Source organism: Solanum verrucosum, unplaced genomic scaffold (genome assembly GCF_900185275.1).
Source record: "Solanum verrucosum unplaced genomic scaffold, falcon-dt-bn FXZP01000279.1, whole genome shotgun sequence".
In the NCBI taxonomy this organism is placed as follows: domain Eukaryota; kingdom Viridiplantae; phylum Streptophyta; class Magnoliopsida; order Solanales; family Solanaceae; genus Solanum; species Solanum verrucosum.
In genome coordinates, this window is record NW_026020289.1 from 1062042 (window position 1) to 1079976 (window position 17935).

General features: G+C 28.8%; 1 protein-coding gene across 1 annotated transcript; it reads left to right on the forward strand.

The window, feature by feature from the left end:
* Positions 1-12621: 12621 nt before the first annotated feature.
* Positions 12622-14628, forward strand: LOC125834336 (scarecrow-like protein 8). Its single transcript, XM_049513491.1, has one exon. It carries the CDS (start codon positions 12660-12662, stop codon positions 14478-14480), a length of 1821 nt encoding a protein of 606 aa, XP_049369448.1. The 5' UTR covers positions 12622-12659; the 3' UTR covers positions 14481-14628.
* Positions 14629-17935: the final 3307 nt, after the last annotated feature.

A 17935-nucleotide genomic window follows, 5' to 3' on the forward strand; every position in this document is an offset into this window, starting at 1 on the left:
CAAATTAGTTCTAATCATTCACATTTTTGTCAAGTTATATTGTGACCCTAGATAGGAAGATATGGAGGACAAAATTTATAGTATAAGGTTAATAGGTAGTCGAGCTACGTCTAATCCATATTATAATAACTCCCACATACTATCTTGTTCTCTAAACAAAAACAAGAGAACTATTTACCCAATATGTTATTTGGGCCATAACATCAATTTGGGCCAGCAGCCCTGAATCATTCAGCATTGGGTCTGCAGCTTCAAATAAAGGAAAGATTTCAAATACATATACAATAAAGTAGTTAGTATACAAAAAAATATAGTCATTTTAATTTATAGTATAAAAAAATAAATCAAAAGTCATAGAAAGTATACATTTACTATACAATATGATACACTCAAAAAACTATACATAGCTTATCTATACATGAGCTATACAATATTTATACGTTATGATACGCTTAAAAAGTTGAATATAGTTTAACTATACATGAAGTATACACTGACTATTCAATTCCGATCAACTCAAATCACCTCTAAACAGTCCCAAAGTTTATGTATGAAATTTTCTTTATTTTTTGAGTCTTTCGATGAATAAGTCGTTAGAAATGATTCATGTTTGCGGTACATAGAATATTAAGGAGGAGGAGGAGAGGAAGAAAAAGACGATGAAGAGGAGGAAGAAGAAGACGAAGAGGAAGGAGGATGAGCAGCAGAAGTAGGAGAAGGAGGAGAAGAAGAAATAATATTTTTTAATTTATGTGTAAGTTAGGCTAAGTAAAGAGTAAATAAAATTTATATTTTTTTAATTAATGTTTTATAAAATTACATAACAGTACAAAATTGAGTTAAATAGTTATAGTAATTTAGTCCTTAGGATAATGGTATAAATTTAGATACTCTTTGTACATGCACACAGAAGAAATAATGTAGGAAGAAAATTTCCACAATTCTGTTCTTGCTTTATGATTTCTAACATTTTTTAAAAATATAATCCGTACATTATATTTTTATAACCAAACAAAATTTCAATTTAGATAATTGGCTCAATAATTACATCCATTTCCTTGTAATCCGCAAAGCAACTTTGTGCATGAATCTCTAATTCATCTTTTTATTCAATTCGTCATCAAATATTACTCACCATTTCTCAAACTTTGCATGCATGTTTCTTCCTAAAATAATTACTACTTTTTTTAGTCCATATTAAATGAATTTTTGGAATTTTCATATCAAATTAAATGAATTTTACAAAAATTTAAAAGTATTATTTTGTTTTCTTCATATTTACACCTTCATTAATCTAATAAAGTTTTTGACTAATTCTTAAGGATAATAATTTGGGAACAATCAAAGAGCAATAGTGAAAAGTAACATCTGATTTATTTTCTTAAATATTTTTCTTGAGAGATATATTATACCCCAACAATTCATTTAGGCATCAATTATTTGTATTTAATGAAGGTCTTAATCTTAATCAATCAGATCTCAGTTATTAAGTCTATTTGTTTTTAAATTCCGAATCTAAATTATTCTGATTTAATCATTAAGTGCATTTATGCTTTAATGAGTTTGAAATGTTAAGATCTATTTAAAAGCAAAGTTTGTACAAAGATGACAGATCACCACTACTCCATCTACTTTCACCCGCCACACAATTTCAGCACAATTCTCACCATCACCTACCATTCATAACCACCATCCTCAACCCAACAACAACTATGGTCAATTACCAAAATCAATTTCCATCACCATTAACCATCATTTGCAATCATCACCACCAATCATTATTACATCCACTATTCACTATTGAATAATTGTCAACATTATATATCACTAACCCCTGACCTCATTAACCATCGTGATTAGCTACATTATTCCATTACTAGTTATTAGTCATCACACCAACAACCACAATTAATTACTATTGTCAATCACACTATAACATAAGATACTATCCACACTCACCATCATCGGTCAAGACCATCCCAAATCGACACACACAATCATCATCGTTAGTCATCACCACCATCAATTACCTTATACTATTTTAAAATATTTTATTGATATAATATTAGATCGATCTATTTAGAAATATTTTACTTGAATTTTATATTATTATTATTTTAAACAGAAAATGGCCAAAAATACCCCTGAAGTACAGGAAAAGGTCTAAAAATATCCTCCATCCATCTTTTGGTCTAAAAATACCCTTCTACTCATCTTTTTGGTCTAAAATTACCCTTCCATCCACCTTTTTGCTCACTTATACCCTTGCAACTAACAACCCTCTCTCTTTTAAAAAAAATTCTTATTATGTGTCATTTTCTTATTGAATGAAATAAAAATCCACCTCTATTAATTTTTCCCCATAATTTATCCAAATCAAAACGATATACTTTTCAAGATCCAAAAAATATTTTTTTTTAAATCTAGTAATTTCTATTTTCTATAACTTTTTCCCAAAAAAAAAATTAGTTTTAGATAATTAAAATACTTTTAAAAATATTAGTCATGCCACAATTACAGGGACATAATATATTAATATAAATCCTAAAAAAAGGTTGTTCCAGTTGGTGCACCAATCCAAGATTTGATCACTAATGACGCGGACGACAAGATTATTAGTCAAAAAAATTAAATGATCTTTTTTAAGAAAAAAGAAGATAGACAATTTTTTAGGATTTATATTAATATATTATGTCCCTGTAATTGTGGCATGACTAGTATTTTTAAAAATATTTTAATTATCTAAAATAATTTTTTTTTTGGAAAAAAGCTATAGAAAATAGAAATTACTAGATTTAAAAAAATATTTCTTTTGGATCTTGAAAAGATATATTGTTTTGATTTGGATAAATTATGGGAAAAAATTAATAGAGGTGGATTTTTATTTCACTCAATAAGGAAACGACACATAATAAGTATTTTAAAAAAAGAGAGAGGGTTGTTAGTTGTAAGGGTATAAGTGAGCAAAAAGGTAGATGGAAGGGTAATTTTAGACCAAAAAGATGAGTAGAAGGGTATTTTTAAACCAAAAGATGGATGGAGGGTATTTTTAGACCTTTTCCTGTACTTCAGGGGTATTTTGGCCCTTTTCCGTTTTTTAAATAAAGACACGTTATATTCAGTTATTGAGAAAACAAACAATCTTAATTATTTAGTATTCAGATCTTAATGCAACATTTTAATATTGAGACAGATTCAAACCTCTAAATCTTATTAATGCATATCCAATATTCAAATGTTCATTCAGATTCAAATGTTCATTCAGATTCAAATGTTCTAATCTTAATAAAAACAAATGAAACCTCAATATAGACTAGAGTGGGTCCCACTAGAGGGAGTATCTTTTTTTTTTTTTTTAATTTGCCTCTCAAGTCCGAATAAGTTTATATCCATTCAATAATGATTCTCAAAATCTTAACCAAAATCTGTAATAATGAAATCAGATGGAGTATCTTTAGGAAGATACATAGATCCATCATATTATAGCTGTATGAATTATTATTTTAGATTTTTGTTGCATGACAGAAGCATTATTGCACATATGACATATACTAAATCTAGCTTTTGATGCAATTATATTTATCTAATCATTGAAGGGGGCAGTGATATAGTAAGTACTCCGAGTTAAATTTTTTATTAAGAGTATTTAAAAAAAAATTAGTATACATTTCTCAAAAGTTATTTTTGACTTATATACCTAATATAATTATTAATTAACGAAGGATATTTGGATGACCATCCTAAAATTAATATTTCTATTCTCCGCTCCTCCCTCTTTAATCAGAATCTAAGTTTGAACTACCTTCAATATACTTCTTGGAAAGTAAGTATTTATCCTCCCTTCCCTGTATTTCCAATTTTCTATTAAAGAGATTAGATGACCATTGATCGGATTTACAATAGTAATTTACAAAAAGTTCTATATATTCCATATTATCCAATTTTATTCATTTCAAAGGGTATCAATAAAAAATTTCACATGTCAAGTAATCTTATTATTATTGACATTTGTTCATAAATGTCAATAAATTTTTTCCCTACATTTATTTCAAATGTCATCAAATAAATACTCCTATTATGTATCTCTTTTTCTTTTTTTTTTGTTTATAGTGTTTGGTCAACCACATGTGTTAAAGATTCGAGTCTCACACTAACTCTCACTCCCATTTACTATCAAAAAGAATTTTTCATTTTTGAATCATACAAATAACAAATCTTATCCACACATATTTTGAAAATATAGTTAAAAAATAAAAATATTTTTACCAACGATTTAAACTTTTAGATTTGTAAAAATCATCCACCAAATAACAAGGCTGACTCTGTTGAAACTACCAAACATGATAGGAAGTATCTACGAATTTCCATAGGATTTTAAGTCATTTATTATTATGGTCCGGCACTCCTAGTATACTCATTATCAAGAGCGGAGCCAGTTTGGGATTATGACTTTTTTTATTCAAATGGTGAAGTTTTTAATGATAAAAAATTATATTATTCATATATATATATATATATATATCGAAAAGTAGACGTTGAATTCTCTTTAATTATGTATTTACTTTTTAAAAAAAATTAAAATCACTTAATAAATTTTTTGACTACCACTACTTATGACACATTCTTATTTATTAAACATAAATAATTGTATGTAATCGACTGAACAACAATGTTCAATGAACACAAACCTAGCAAAGCGTGTGATACAATTACTACTCACCTATCTTCTACAACAAACATATTAATTGTATAAATTGATTACTGATTACTGATTAGTGATTACGCCTAATCAGACTCTCCTCGGTCATTAGAAAAGACCGTACGTCGTTTCTTAAAACAATTTATGTAGAATGTAATAATCGAGTTTAATTTGGAGGGTGGTCATCCATGACTCGGGATCGATCCTCCTTAATTGTTTTTTGAATTGAACCTGTCGTACAAAAGATTGTCTAGTACGACTTATATCTCCTATGTAATTTGCAGGATAGTATATAATAAAGAGTTTACTCAGTGCGCACGAAATGCTTTTTGATTGACAAATTATCTTGGAATTCCAAAAAAATAAAATAATAATCTCTAGATGGACAAAAGTTCAGCCCACACGGAATAAATGACCACTTTGTCATTTTGCTGCTTTTTTTTTCATTTATAAATTTTGTCCATCCCTAATTTTAATAAATTGATTCCTAAGATATCACAAAGAAAATCAAGTAGATAATTTAATGTTTTAATTTCTGGAAAGATTTTTGGTCCACCAATTGTCTTTTTCAACATTATTCAAATCACCGGTACCCTATGAATAATGGATACCAACCAATCCTATAGCTATAATGGAGATAAAAATATACTTCTCTTCTATTTGTTCAGTTTGTAATTTGATAAATTATTAATTAAGAATATATATTCTTATCAAATTATGCTTACTATAGCATTTTTTATAATCTAAATTTTACTGCTTTTTAGACTATTTAAAATTTAATTACTAGTTGGAAAATAATTATTTAACAATAAAATAAATTAATAATAATATATATTTATTTGTTTTAATTTGCTAAAGTGGACAACAGAAAAAGCAAAATCAATTTTTAATATACATATTGGACAAGTAAAAAGATAGGAAGACACTATTTAGAAAGCTAACAATTATCTTCCGTTCTAAACCTTTGAATTTGGGATTTTTATACTACATGATAGCTCAAAAGGTCCACAATAAGAAATAACTCTAATTTTTATTCTACATAAATCTTAATATATAAACAATGATAATTATTATATAATCAATACGTTTATAATATATATTTATACACTAAATATACGATATCAAATTATTACGGTTAAAAATATGAGCAACTTTCACATATAGCAAACATAGAAATCATATTTGTATGTTATAGTTATAGTTTGCATAATTGCGCTCCATAACAAATTTTATGTTTGCTATGGAGCTTTTGATTTGTATAATTCGCTAGATACATCGAATTTTATACAAATTGTTCAGTTTTGTATAAATTCATTTATACATTGTAATTTGTATAATAAGATTTGTATTTGTATAATTATAAGTGTATAGGACGAAAATATATGTATTTGTATTTGTATTTGTATATACACTTTTCTCTCGCTTTATACAAACACAAACACATTTTATACCGAAATGTATAAAATGACTAATTGTATACCGAATCAGATGGCAAAAAAATGAAATGTTTGCTGCGAATTACAAATAAAATAAACTATGGCTATAACATTTATTTGAATTAATAGTTTGCTATTTCATACATTTTTTCCTAAAAATATTAGGATCCCATGAGAATATTTGCGAGGGGAAGAGTCAAATTTAATCCTAAATTTCCCTATAAGCAATCCTTGATAAAATATATATATATATATATATGATATCAAATTATTACGATTAAAAATAACAGTCACTTTACTATTATTTTTTTTTGTTCTCCTATCCAGTGTCTAAAGTCTAGCCTTGGAGATCTAATTAAATTTGAGCAATACATTATAGGGTTCATTTGGGAGTGGTGTTTTCAACAAAAAAAAATCATATTCAAAATTCTAACTCGAAACTTTTAATTAAGGTGAAATAATTTCACCACTACACCACAATCCATATTGATAAGATAGTCAGTTAGTCACATTATGAAGCTGCATATTTAATAGATTGGAGGGAATTACAAACCAACAAGATAAAATACAAATAATGGAAAAATTACCTAACTACACAATCTTTCCATATTCTCTAAAATTCCCTACCATTTCATTCTCTCCTTTTCCGGATACATAACTCACAACCCTCTAACCCAACAATTTTTGTTCCTATTTTCATGCCTAAAATCACTCCCACAGATCAGCAGTTGCCTTCATCACTCCATTTTTGAATTCCAAATCTATTCTCTCTCCAGTTCGTCGATTTCTAATACCTAAAGAGGTAGAACTATTTCTTCATCAATTTTTTTTATCTTTCCAATTCTTGAATTATCGTTTAAAAAAAAAAATCATTTTTAGCTTTTTCATCTATAATTTTCTGATACAACTTTCATGAAAATAGATATAAACAACGAAACGACTCATTAATCATGAAGAATACGAGAGAGAAAAAGTCAAAAAAAGGATGCATGCTTGAGTTCTAAATATACTGTTGGAAAAATGCCCAAAAAATTAGGGAAAAGTTGAATTTGTCGCTACACGACCATCACTATCAAACTTGCAGATTTTCAATGTATCTCATTTATTTTGATTCTTAAATTAGACTTTGTTAGTGTTATCACTACTCCAATACATTACGACTACTGTAGCATTTGTTTTAATCAATGTATCATGTTCACATTTAAGATATTGATACAAAATCCCAACATTGTTGAATCTTTGAGTAGTGTTTATCCTGCTCAATATATATGTAGTTGATACATAAACACTACCTAATGTATCATTTATAAGTATCAAGTTCTGTAATGTATCTTCAATCCTATTCAAATTTAAAAGGCTATATAGACAGTACCAAATCAATTGTGTGTTATGTATCTATAATCTTTAATGTTTGTTCAATCTTATTCAACTTAGAAGGCTATGTATATGTATATATTATCCAATAATAATCTTGATACATAAATCATAATGTTCTATAATTAGAGCACTATGTATCAATTTCAGTAATAAGAATATGATACATAACAGTGGCAATGTTGACTACTTTATTATGTATCAAATTATGATATTTATCTTTTTAACTCTTATATTTCAATTTTTATGATTCACTGTGCAACGCATTGATGTAATTTTCTACTACCTCCGGAAGAAGTCAAAACTTTAGATTGATAACCAATACAGAAACATATTAATGGCTAATGTGTATCACATGTATTTGATATGCATTAATAACCATGATACATTCATACAAATTACTACTTATGCATTAATAACCATGATACATTCATACAAATTACTACTAAATATTCATTCTTTTAGCAACTAAAACATGTATATGATACTTAATAACTAAACACACTAATGTATCGATCTAAAATCAAGTACCAGATACATTACAATAACCAATGATATAACTATTCACAAAAAATTGACTACACAACACTCGAGATCACAAATCAAAAAATCGACTACACAACATCTCTTCAGCCTTTTTATGTGTTGTATCAATGCATAGTATATTGCAAATTCCGGATCATGTTTCTTCACCTCCAAGTACAAACTAACGAAGATATTCATGATGTATCTTCTCAAAATTTTCAACAATTTTGAATCAAAATTGAAAGGATCTTCGATGAACTGGGAGAAGAATTTTGAATCTCAAAATGTTTTCGATAATTTTGAATCAAAATTGAAAGGATCTTCGATGAATTGGGAGAAGAATTTTGAATCTCAAAAAAACTTCGACAATTTTGAATAAAAATTGAGAGGATCTTCAAACAATTGTATAGGGATACAACAACGCTCGTCTCTGTAATGAACCGAATTTCCTGATTTTCCTCAACTCATCAATCTCTAAGCTGCAATGACTGAACCAACTCACCTCACTTTCTCAAATTCTTGAATGTCTCAACAAAATAAAGATATTCATGATGTATCAACTCAATTTTCATGATTTTGAATCGAAATTGAAAAGATTTTTGACAATTGGGAGAAGAAGTTTGAAATTTGCATTTTGAAGTTGTTATGCTTTGGGAGAGATTGATTAGGAGTGAGAACAACATAATTGCGTGATTATGAATTTGATATATAATTTTACGTTTCTTTTCCATTTTAAACGCAACATAAAAGATTTTGTTCCCTTTTTTAGTGCAACAGAAAGATTTTTCTTGTATCAGAATTAATGTATTCGGATGGTGATTTATGTATCCGAAAGGAACAAATTTTAAGGGATTATTGTAATTAGAAAAAGAGTAGGGATATGATGTAATTTATTCCTTACACTATGTGATTTATGTAAGTTATACTATTTTTTAAAGAGAAATATTCTAACATAGCAAATACTATGTCTTAAATATGATTACTTAGCTACAGTTTTAATAATTACATTCCACAGTTATATTTTAATTTGCTAAGGATTTATATTCGTTGTATTTTTCATTGATTTGTATCAAAATGGATAAATAGTAGAAGGAGAGAGACGAGCGAAATCGAGAGAGAGGAGAGTGGCGAGCAAGATCGAGAGAGGGCAGAGAGGATTGCATTGTGTATTTATTTTGCTTCTGTATTTATTTAACGCATAACTGTTTTATATTCCATATCAATTGTAATTGAAATACAATGAATACAATTGTATTCACCCTTTCTCCTCCCTCTCTCGCAGTGGCAGAACCATAAATTTTTATCAAGGATGTCCAAGAATAATTGTATGTAGATTTCAAAATATATAAAAAAAATATTGTACTACTTGGGATTCAAACCCGAAATTCCTTCATTCCAATGAACATTCATTATCACTGCTCCAAAGACATAACTTTTGTTAAGGGTGTCCAACTTTAAATATAGGGAAAAGGATAAAAAAAATATCCTCAACTTTGTTTTATTGGTTGATTATTCCCTTGCCGTTAAAATGAAGTTATTTTTACCCTTACCGTCACTAATTTAATCATTTATGCCCTATATTGACGGAAATCCCCAAATCAACTTAAATTAATTTAATCTTAAAAAACGCCCCGTTCCCTATTTTAAGCCCATGCCTGACCCTATAACATATAACTCATTCCTTTGATTGTATCAAGAAGTATAAAATAACGATATCATGCAACTTTTTTTGATAGTGAATCTTTGTTATGCCAAACATGCTTTAGTGTTTTAAATAAATAAATAATCGAAAAGAAAAAGAGGGGAAAAGAGATTCGAGTATGTGGGAAGGTAAGTACGTAGTGATTTTGTCAATTGACACCAATTAAAGAGGTAGTTAGTTGACCTTAAACCGAAGACACAAACACAAATGAAACACGGAAGAGAAGTCGCAATTTGCTCTCTTTCTTTTTACATGCATCAAACTAATAAAATATTACTCTCTCTCATTCTGTTTGGTACGTAGGAGAGAATATTTTTTTTGTGAAAAACAAGTTGTGATCTCTTATTTATGAATAGCATTTGAATGTAATCTAACAAAATATTATATGGATGAGAGGGGTAGAATGTCGGGCCTCGGGATGGGATGGTCAAGGGTAAGGACATGAGCAGTGGTGGAGTCATAATTTTTAATAAGGGAGTTCAAAATATGAAAAAATAGACACATGAAGTAGTCGAAGGGGATTCGACATGTACTATATATACCTAAAAAAATATTTTAACCATATATAAATAATATAATTTTCTGCCAAATGGATTTCGGTTGAACCCCTAAATGTTAGGTGGCTCCGCCACTAGATATGAGGTTTGAGAATATGTCACTTATAAAACTTGTTTTCATTGAGAAAGTCATTTCCTTTATTTTTAAATTTTTTTTAAAAAATTATTCAATCAAACACGAAAAAATAAGAAAATATTTTCCCCTACCAAACACACCCTCTAGATTGTTTTAGAAAAGCCACGCTAGAAGCCTTCCCCAGGTTTTTTATTTCAGACACGCAAAAAAAAGCTAGCTATCGACACGTGTCCGCATATATTTTTTTTTCTATTTTATGAACTGAAAAAGAGAGAGAATATGTTTGTGCAATTGTTTAAATAAAGTTTAAAAAGTTGGGGTTAGATTCTCAAAGGTTACACTAATTTGTTTAGATTAGAATTGTAGAGAGTCATCCATGTGTACATACATATAATAAATTTAAGTTTAAATGAATGAGCTTTATGAGTCGTTTGAAAAATGGAAAATCCATTATATTTTAAGCAATGTGAACAATAAAAGGCAATCTCAATTATAATCATACCAATTTGAATGTCATTAATATTGTTCGACTTAGTTTAATCTTCTTTAAATCATGTCTACATCTTTTCTCTATAGCTATTTTTTGCGATTATGCTATATTAAATATATATAATTTTACAAAAAATTACTTATTTAAAGGATCAACGATAGTAAAATTTAGTTATTTTAAATATAACTTTTTCATATGGAAGATATAATTTATTCACGTCAAACATGAGTATTTTTTTGCGAAAATTATAATGATTTGTATTTTTAAAAATATATACTTATGGATCATATTGTGTATTTTTTTTAAAAAAATAAAAATTTACTTTTGAAATTTGAAATTATTTTTTTTGATAAGTTAAAATCAAAACTTAAGAGTTGAAATCTTAAATTTTATCACCTAACGCCTACTAAATATAGTAGAAAGTACAAAAATATATATACTCAATTCATTTAAAAGGATTATCTAGTTTAATTTCACACACAATTTTAAAAAATAAAAAATATTTTAAATTCTATGATCCAAAATTAAAATTATAGTAAATGTACCAAAATATCCTTTAATTTGGTGGCCTTAAACATGAGAGGTGAAAATTTTAAATTAAAGTATTGTCAAAAAGGAAATAAATCATTCTTTTTAAAATATATGAAAAAGAAAAATAGTTCATTTTTAATAAGCGGAGAGAATATATAAATTAAAATTTAAAATAACTACACTCTCTATTTTAAAAAGAATAATATGTTTTCCTTTTTAATCTGTTTCAAAAATAATTTCCTTTCTTTTTATGGAAACACTTAATTTTAGAAATTACCTAAATACACAACTTATTTATTATATTCTTTAAAATATTATAGCATTTTAAAAAAATTACATGAATTTATGCTCTCATTCTCAAATACATCACTTTACACTATGTATCGATTGGATACATCACTTAAAGTAATGTATCGATCGGATACATCACTTAAAACAATATATCGGTCGGATACATCACTTTATGCAATATATTGGACGGATACATCACTTACGCGTTGTATCAAAAAGACGTTGAGTGATGTATCTGAAATCGAACCGTGATGTATTGGGACGTTAAAGGTTGTATCCGAAATCAGAACGCGATGTATCGAGACGTTTTGGGTGGATCCGGCTTCCACCAAATTTAAGAATTTTTGTAATTTGAAAAAGAATTGAGATATGATGTAATTAACTCTTAACATTATGAGATATGTGTAAAAAAAATTTAATTTTAATTTTCCTTGTGACAGGTTTAAAATCACTAAATTAAATGATATTTTATTATATTTATTATATCTTTAATTTAGCCACAATTTATTTTTATTTTTTTTTAAATTTTGTATCTAAGTGTTTAGAAGAAGTTTTTATTTTAGCGAATTTATAGAGGTTTGCTAAATTTTGTTGGAACCTTAGACATGACGAATTAACAACTTTGTCTGTTATACTGATACCTTTCCATCATTCCCCCATTCTTTTAAGTGAAAATACGCGTGATTAAGGCGCGTGTTTGTTGTGTCCGCCAGCTTTTAACTGTTTAACAATCCAACTTGTTCCTCATCCTCAATATCCAACCCTACATTCTCCTTAAATATTAATTAAATATCATAATCCAACGGCTCCAAATCAAACCTCTTTAGATTAAATACCCTACCTATAAACTAGTGAATCAAAACCCACTTTTTGTTTAATGCATAATTTTTATTTTTTTTTATAAAAATCCAAACTTTTTGCAGTGGTTGAGGTATCAGTTGCAAATTGAAAGCTTCTATTTCCTCAAAAAGCAAAAAAATGTCGTCGGATTTCTCCGGCGGAGTTCCTGACTTTTACGGCGGCGCCGGAAGATCCAACTCGATTCCGATGAACAACGCTCGGCCACAAATTCAATTCCCCCACCGTCCTGCTGGAGCTTCTCAGAATTTCCACCGGAGACCTACGTTCATCGGCAAACGATCACTCGCAGCCTTTCAACAGCAGCAGCAGTTTCAGTTTCTACAACAGCAGCAGCAATTTCAATTTCTGCAACAGCAACAACAGCAAGGTTTGGGATTTTATCTTCGTAACGTAAAGCCTAGAAGTTACCAGCAGGCATCTCCAATTTCTCCTCTAGATTACTCTGTTTCATCCTCGTCGATTTCATCTGAATTTTCTCCCATGACTGCACGCCATCCCCTCCCGATTTCCACGGCGAACACCAATGGGGTTTTATCTTCTGGTAACCCGGATTGTTCTGCAGTTGCTTCTTACCTAAATCAAGTACAGAACAGTTTATACCAGGAATCAGAGGAAAAAATGATGAATCGACTGCATGAGTTAGAGAAACTGCTCCTAGAAGACAACAATGAGGACGAAGAAGATACAGTCTCTGTTGTGACTAACAACGATGAGTGGTCGGAAACAATAAAGAATCTGATTACTCCGATTAGTAACCACCTATCCCCGGCATCATCTACGTCTTCATGTTCTTCTTCTATGGAATCTCCGCCAGTATCTTCTCCCAAGAAGTCTATTGTCGAAGCTGCTACCGCAATAACAGACGGAAAAACCAATGTTGCAGTACAGATCCTCACGCGCCTCGCACAGGTCGCTGATGTTAGAGGTTCTTCCGAACAGCGGCTGACGGCGTACATGGTGTCGGCACTCCGATCGCGCGTGAACTCAACGGAGTATCCACCTCCGGTGATGGAGCTGCATAGCAAAGAGCACGCAGTTTCAACCCAAAATCTCTACGAGATATCCCCGTGTTTCAAGCTTGGATTCATGGCAGCTAATTTAGCCATTGTTGAAGCTGTAGCTGATCATCCCTCAAACAAAATTCACGTCATTGATTTCGACATAGGACAAGGTGGACAATACTTGCATTTACTACACGCGCTAGCTACCAAGAATACAGATTATCCCATCAGCTTAAAAATCACGGCGATCACAACAGAGTTCACGGGCAGAGCTGATAACAGAGTAAATTCCATTGAAGATGATCTGAAAACTCTAGCAAACAAAGTCGGGATTTCCTTGATTTTCAATATAATTTCATGTTCAATCACCGATTTGAGTAGGGAAAAATTAGGGATTGAACACGACGAAGCTTTAGCAGTGACTTTCGCATACAGATTATACAGATTACCCGACGAGAGCGTAACAACAGAGAATCTAAGAGACGAGCTTCTCCGGCGAGTAAAGGGGTTATCACCAAAGGTGGTGACATTAGTAGAGCAAGAGTTGAACGGGAACACGGCGGCTTTTGTGGCGCGTGTAAACGAGGCGTGTGGCTATTACGGAGCATTGTTGGATTCACTGGACGCAACTGTATCAAGAGATGAAACGGGTCGGGTCAAGATCGAAGAAGGGCTGAGTCGTAAATTAGCAAATTCGGTAGCGTGTGAAGGGAGGGATCGCGTAGAGAGATGCGAGGTGTTTGGTAAATGGAGGGCCCGAATGAGTATGGCTGGGTTCGGGCCGAGGCCCATGAGTCAACAAATTGCTGATTCACTGCTTAAGAGGCTTAATTCGGGCCCACGTGGCAACCCGGGATTTAATGTAAATGAACAAAGTGGGGGTATTAGGTTTGGATGGATGGGAAAAACCCTCACCGTTGCTTCTGCTTGGTGTTAATGTTAACTTGTTATCACAAGAATAAAAGTATTTTATTTCTTTTTAAAATTAGTATAAAGATATTGTGATTAGTATATAGATTTTCATTGTAATATGGTGTACTAGAGGCTTTGTTAATAGTAAAGTACTACTGTTAGTTATCTGTCAATTCTTAAAAAAAGAAGAGGATAGACGAATGCTGACAGGCTGACACCAAACCAAAAAGAAAAAGAGAATGAATGTAATAATAATTTAGTAATTCAATTAATTGGTTATTTTAATTTGCGTAGTTCGATTCTTTATTCTTTTCCTAACCCCAATTTGAAAGTAATAATAATACTCTAATTAATAAGGAAAAAATAATAATAATGTTTGGGTCGTAAATATTCGAAAATGGTTTTTTGGTATGGAGGGATAAAATTTGTGTTTGTTTGGCGAAATGCTGACATGGAATGTGTTTGCGTCGGCGGATTACGAATAGGTTAGGATCTCGCTACTTTTGGGGGCCTGGGATGGGCTCCACCCTTCGGCTATGGAGGAATAAAATTTATTTGAACTATATTTTCACTTGCTACAAAACTTAAGAAAATACAAATATTTTTGAATCGTGTACTTTTAAATAAAAAATATATCAATATCAGAATATTTTTCAATATTATGATTTTAAATATGTTAGGTAAAAAATTAATTTTTTTTAAAACAAAAAAAATAGACTTAGAAAACTGTTAAAAAGGAAAACAATTATTTCTTTTTAACAAACTAACAAAAGTAATAGATCAAACTAATTAAACATGAAAATTAACTCCTTTGAAAATATAAGTTGGGGATCATTTCACAAGGAAATCTTCATTTTTCCTATTTGTTTTGTAAAAAGGCAAAAAAAAACTATATATTTTTTAATCATAATATCTCATATGTTTTTCTGACTTTTTGTCATTAAAGAATTTATCTCCCTTTAAAGAGCAGTTCATGCAATTTCATCTTTGGTTATTGGTTCCGGTGCTTAGGGCATCTCCAATACTATACTCTATTTTACTCTATAAAAAAGAATTTTTTTTTCTCTCTTCAATATTATATTATTATTTTTATTTCTTTTTTATTTTCTTATTTCGTAATATAAATCTTTTCTTTCTTTAATAATCATCCTATATAATCTTCATGCTATATAAAATTTAGTTTTTGAAATTATTTATTTAATATTAAATTATATTTTATTCTAAATTTCAAAGAACAACTATACGAATAATTAAAAAAAGAAATCGACAAGCACGATCGCAATTACAACCACAACTTCTCTAAATCATACACTACATACTTCCTTTTTCAAATATTATTAAATCTAGAACCAAACTATCGGATTAATAAATTATTCTTGTGATTTTTAAAATTATTATGTTATGTATTGTATTGTATCGTTATCTTGTATTTAAATTATTATATTATGTATTGTATTTTTAAATTAAAATTTGTATCTTATCATTTAAATTTTGTGCATTATTCATAGTGAAAATTAATAATAACATCAAATTGTATCACAAAGTGATGAAAATTAAAAAAAATTAAAATATTATTAATTTGAGATAAAAGTAGTATATGTTAAATAATATATTTTTTAAAATGTATATTACATTTAAAAGAATTACGAATATTAGAGATTTATTTAATAGTCTTATATGAAAAATAATATGTTAATTACAAAACAATAGAAATAATAATATAATATTCAAAAAGTGAAATAGAGTATGAATAGTAGTTCTCCAAATTTGGAGAACTACTATTTAACTCTTCATATAATTGAAAAGTAGAGGGTAAATTAGAGAGTGATTGGAGAGGACATTCTCTATTTTACTCTTCAAAATTCAAATATAGAGAATGGAAAGTAAAATAGAGTAGGGTTGGAGATGGTCCTAGGTAACTGTTTTTTTCTCTGTTCACTACATTTAAAATCAACATGTCATTTGTACTTTCTACTTTGACACCAAATGCAAATGCTCGGACAAGTCTGGACCCAATATATATTATTTTATTTGTTTTAATTTTATAATTTTATAATTTTATTGTAAATTATTTTTATAATATGTAAACGTACTTTTTAAATAATATATGTGGCATATATAATATTTTGAGAGTCCTAATTTGCAAACAACTACAATAAATCTAATATGACTAAATTATCCTCAAACTTATTAAATATTTTCGAGAAGCACACACCTCGACTGAGACGTGTGTGCTATATTAGTAGTGGATATCAAGAATTATTTTATCATTGACATTAACTGCCATATTCAAAATTTTAAGTTTATTAAAATTATACATTAATTAATATAGAATTATAAGTATCATGATAATATATACATTCATTTATTGTTTTTAAGAAACATGCACAATCTATTGTACACGAGTAAAAGTGAACTTGAGTGAGTATTTCATTCGCTTTAATTCAAATTAGTTTTTTAATGAATACGAACTTTAATTCTACTTAAAAATATAATTTAACTTATCACAATATTTATTAACTACAAAAAGTTGTCACTGAAAATAAGATGAGAACTTTAAATTGTATTATTTTAAATTTAACAATAAATTATATTTTGAAACAAATATTTAATTAGATAGATCTACATAAATTAAACTAAAGATTGACATAAAATAAATCCTCATAAATTGAAAGATAAGTTATTTTGGTTTATGATTTACGGTGGTTAGCAGAATCATGGTTGGGTGGAATACATGTGTTATCGAAGATTATTCTATGGCCCATGTTTTTTTTCTTTTCTTTCATCTTTTTTTTTTTTGAGAAAATTTTAGTAATAAAGCTCTATAATTATGATTTCGATAATTACGCTTCATAACTATAGTTTCATTTGCTATGGAGACTGTGGTTTGTATATTTCTGCCCATTTGTATATTTCACTTGCAAATATACAAACATGATAAATATATACGAATTCTGTATTTATGCATTTAGGACTTTTTCAGAACTCCGTTTGTCTATTTCACTTGTCAATATACAAACAAGGTAATGTATTATGATTTTTTCATAAATCGTACATACAAATAGATAGGGTAAACATATAAAATTCGGGATTTATACAATCAGAAACCGAATTATACACATTATGGATTTATACAAATCAGACAAATTATACAAATCAAACGAATAACAAGAATTGGAAAAACTATAGCCACGAATTGTAATTTTCTTAAACTGTAGCCATAGTACCTAATATAGGCAAAATGTTTGCAATTCTACGTAATTTCCCCCTTTTGTTCCCACTTATAAAGTCTTTTTGTTTTGGTTATTTTTTGTTAATAACAATTACTCCTAAATTAAGAAAAGTGAATAAACTAATAACAATAACTAAACCAATAGAAAATTAATTAAACAAATTAAATAAAAGTTATTAATAACAATTTTTTTAAAAATCCTCCTTTGGCAGTGGTGATTTTGATTTTTAAAACATATTGAAAAGATT

Bases quoted from the DNA above. Each gene is read 5' to 3' on its own strand.
- LOC125834336 (XM_049513491.1), top strand. From the start codon at position 12,660: ATGTCGTCGGATTTCTCCGGCGGAGTTCCTGACTTTTACGGCGGCGCC.